General features: G+C 37.2%; 1 protein-coding gene across 3 annotated transcripts in view; it reads right to left on the bottom strand.

Annotated features, from left to right (window-relative positions):
- Nucleotides 1-1378: 1378 nt before the first annotated feature.
- Nucleotides 1379-2937, bottom strand: part of PFDN4 (prefoldin subunit 4) — a 7720-nt gene continuing 6161 nt past the window's right edge. For all 3 annotated transcript variants that reach the window (XM_006921927.3, XM_015597298.2, XM_025039985.1), the window contains one exon: nucleotides 1379-1778. In XM_006921927.3, coding sequence (XP_006921989.1) covers nucleotides 1647-1778 — 132 coding nt within the window. In that variant the 3' untranslated portion in view covers nucleotides 1379-1646. The remainder of the gene's footprint in view (nucleotides 1779-2937) is intronic.

The following is a 2937-nucleotide window of genomic DNA, read 5'->3' as shown; positions in this document are numbered from 1 at the left end:
TACTGATAATATTTTAAAGCCCAGGCAGTTATATGATCCAGTTTCTGACACATAAGTCGGATGAGTCTTTGTTGTGAAAATTTCTGAACGATTCAGCGTTAGCCACCTTCCTGCGTCAGCTCCCACTCTGGACCCATCCATTCACCACCCTTCTGGGGTCCTGGCTCAGACTGATTTTGATGGACTCCCTCTGGACTCGGGTTGGGTTTGGCCAGTGGTGGGCACCAGATGGATTTTGGAGGGAGAGAGAATGAGGTCAGGGTGTCAGGTCTCTCGGCTGTGTCGCTGCAGGGGTGTCACAGGCTGGCTGTGTCACCCCCCCAAATGAAGGTGGCCCTGGATTACAGAGTGAGGGGGGTGGCTGCCGTCGCCCCTGGCCTCTGAGGGTACAAAACCCTCCACCTTCGTAATCTTGGCTAGTTTTCTGAAATTATTGTAATTTGAGTGTGTTATCTATTTCCAGCTATAACCTGACTGATACATCTCCCAGCCCCACACCTCTACCTGAACACTAACCAAATGGATGCAGGAAAAAAATATCCTTTTAAGAGTCATTTTCTAGAATTTGAATATTACTACGTGGGAAAATTTTGCAGCAAAAAGTTGCCTTGACGTCAAGATGAATTTTATATATTCTAGCTTTAAGCCTGCATTGTTTCTAAACAATATAGAAAGTTTAGCCTTGAAGGTTAAAAAAAATGACATTTCCTCTTAAAATTATGTATATTTAATCCCAGAATTACCCTCATTTTTGTACTATGATCCTTCCACTGGCATTCTGGAGTAGCGGTGCCATCTGCTGGGAATTTCATACTATTAGGTCTCCCAAATCCCAAAATATATGTCTTTTGGGGGCTTGAAGGGATAAATGTTCTCTTTATTTAAGGAAAAAAGCCTTATTGTTAAAGACACAGCTGCTTAACGTCTACAGCGTTATCAATATAACCCTAGTTAATTACAGAGCACTCACATAAAATCTAAAGCATCGTTTTTAAAAAACACTGAACTCTTCTTCCTATTGATACATCTCTTGGTTTCTGAAACATTCTTCTATCGTTGCACTGTGTTTGTATGAAGCTCAACCAGCCTCGGCGTTTGCCGGAACTTTCTCCAAGATTTATGATTTGTATAGATACGTAAGAGACGTGTGAAATATGTAGGTTCTGATAGAATATATATCGCATATTTTAAAATAAAATATCTACATATTTCTTAGTATATGATCAAGTTTCAGCTGTGAAATGAGTGAAGTCAGGTTAGTTTTCTGTTATCCTTTCACCATGTAAATAGCAACGGAAATCAGCATAAACAACGTGACACAACTGTGAGATTCCCTACAAAAACTGCAAGATATTCTAAATGATAATATAGAAGCATAAACGATTGCTTAACTGTCTTTAATAACATGACATCAATCCCTACATTTGATATAGTCGTTATGCAAAATACATAGATGAATACTGTCTTCTTTTAAAAATATAAAATAAATAAGCAAGACATGTGAAAATAGGCAAGTTTCCATTAAATAAAAGAAAATTTTTTTAAAAAAAGAAAGTTTTGCTCTCCATATCATTTGAAGAAAGGAAATTATCATTTAAACAATATTCAAGTTTATTAAACAAATTTTAAAAAGTATTATAAAACGTTTAACTTTCATCAGCTTCAAGGTTTATGTTGCTCCCAAATTTCGCATATAACTGAACTTTCAAGTCTGCTAACACCCGCTGAATTGCTTCCACTCTGGATTCTAAGGCGTCAATTTCTTCTTGCAAATTTTTCTGGAAAAAAATTGCTCAAATTAATTCTACTCGACCAGATGTTGCTGAGGATCCGTGTCTGACAAAACATCTGGGAAGAGTTTTAGGTCAAGAATTTCCTAAACTGGGATGGGCAACTAAATCAATAATGCTGATAACTAGATCGAAGCCAAAAGTCTGAACACGGGCATTTTTAATTCCTGGTCTATATCTGCTTATTGTAAGATAAATCAAGCTTGCTTTCTCAGTTTTTGCTGATTTAAAACACGTAATAGATATAAGAAAATTAATTTCTAAATTATCCTACCCTAATAAAGGAAGAGCCATCCAGAACACCGTGGCACTTCCGGTAAACAGCTGGTCACAAGCACGGGTTCCGACACAGCCTCTTCCAACTTCCCACAGAAAAGGCTATGAAACGGGAGGAAATGCTAAAAATTCACACTGTCGCCGATCATTAAGAACAGCAACTTATAGTCAAAATCTGGCAGAACTTTTCCCTAACTACGAGGACTTTCCAGCTAGATGACACACTCCGTGCGGGCAGAGACCAGATGTGATTTCTTGTCCCGTGTCCCTACCATATGGTAGATTCTGGTACAGAATAAGCACTTAACAAATACTTTTGGAATAAATGAATGAATGAATGAATGAATGAATGAGTAGCAAAATAAAGGTTTACTATCTGGGGGGAGGAAGGGGGAAGGATTGCACAATAGTGACAAAAACTTATCTTGAATACTTCCAAGAAGAGTATTTTAAGATTTTTTTTAAAAAAGCTCAAATTACAAAATTTTACTACGAAAGAGAAGATTTAAACGTTAAAAGGTTGCCATATGATGTTTGTGCACGGGAAGATTCAGGAGTAAAAGTGTTAGTTCTTCCCAAGGTTTCATAATGTGGGTTTAATTCATGAAAAGTTTTGCTTTCTAAGACATTTAAAGAAAGTAGACTAACATTTTCAATAACAGTCAAGTTAATGAAGCAAATTTTAAAAGAATCAGAAAATATTTAACTGCCGTTAGCTTCTCATACACAAACACTGTGATCTGCCTGTACCTCAAAATTCGTCAACGAATCCGCACTCTGACCCAGTAATTACGCTTCTCAGGTTATTTAGTTAAAAGAACTTCCTGCACGTGAACGAAGATTTAGGTATAAAAATGCTCACTACAGAATT

The sequence above is a fragment of the Pteropus alecto genome, unplaced genomic scaffold (genome assembly GCF_000325575.1).
Source record: "Pteropus alecto unplaced genomic scaffold, ASM32557v1 scaffold45, whole genome shotgun sequence".
Taxonomy (NCBI): domain Eukaryota; kingdom Metazoa; phylum Chordata; class Mammalia; order Chiroptera; family Pteropodidae; genus Pteropus; species Pteropus alecto.
This window is presented reverse-complemented; position numbering and strand designations above follow the sequence as displayed.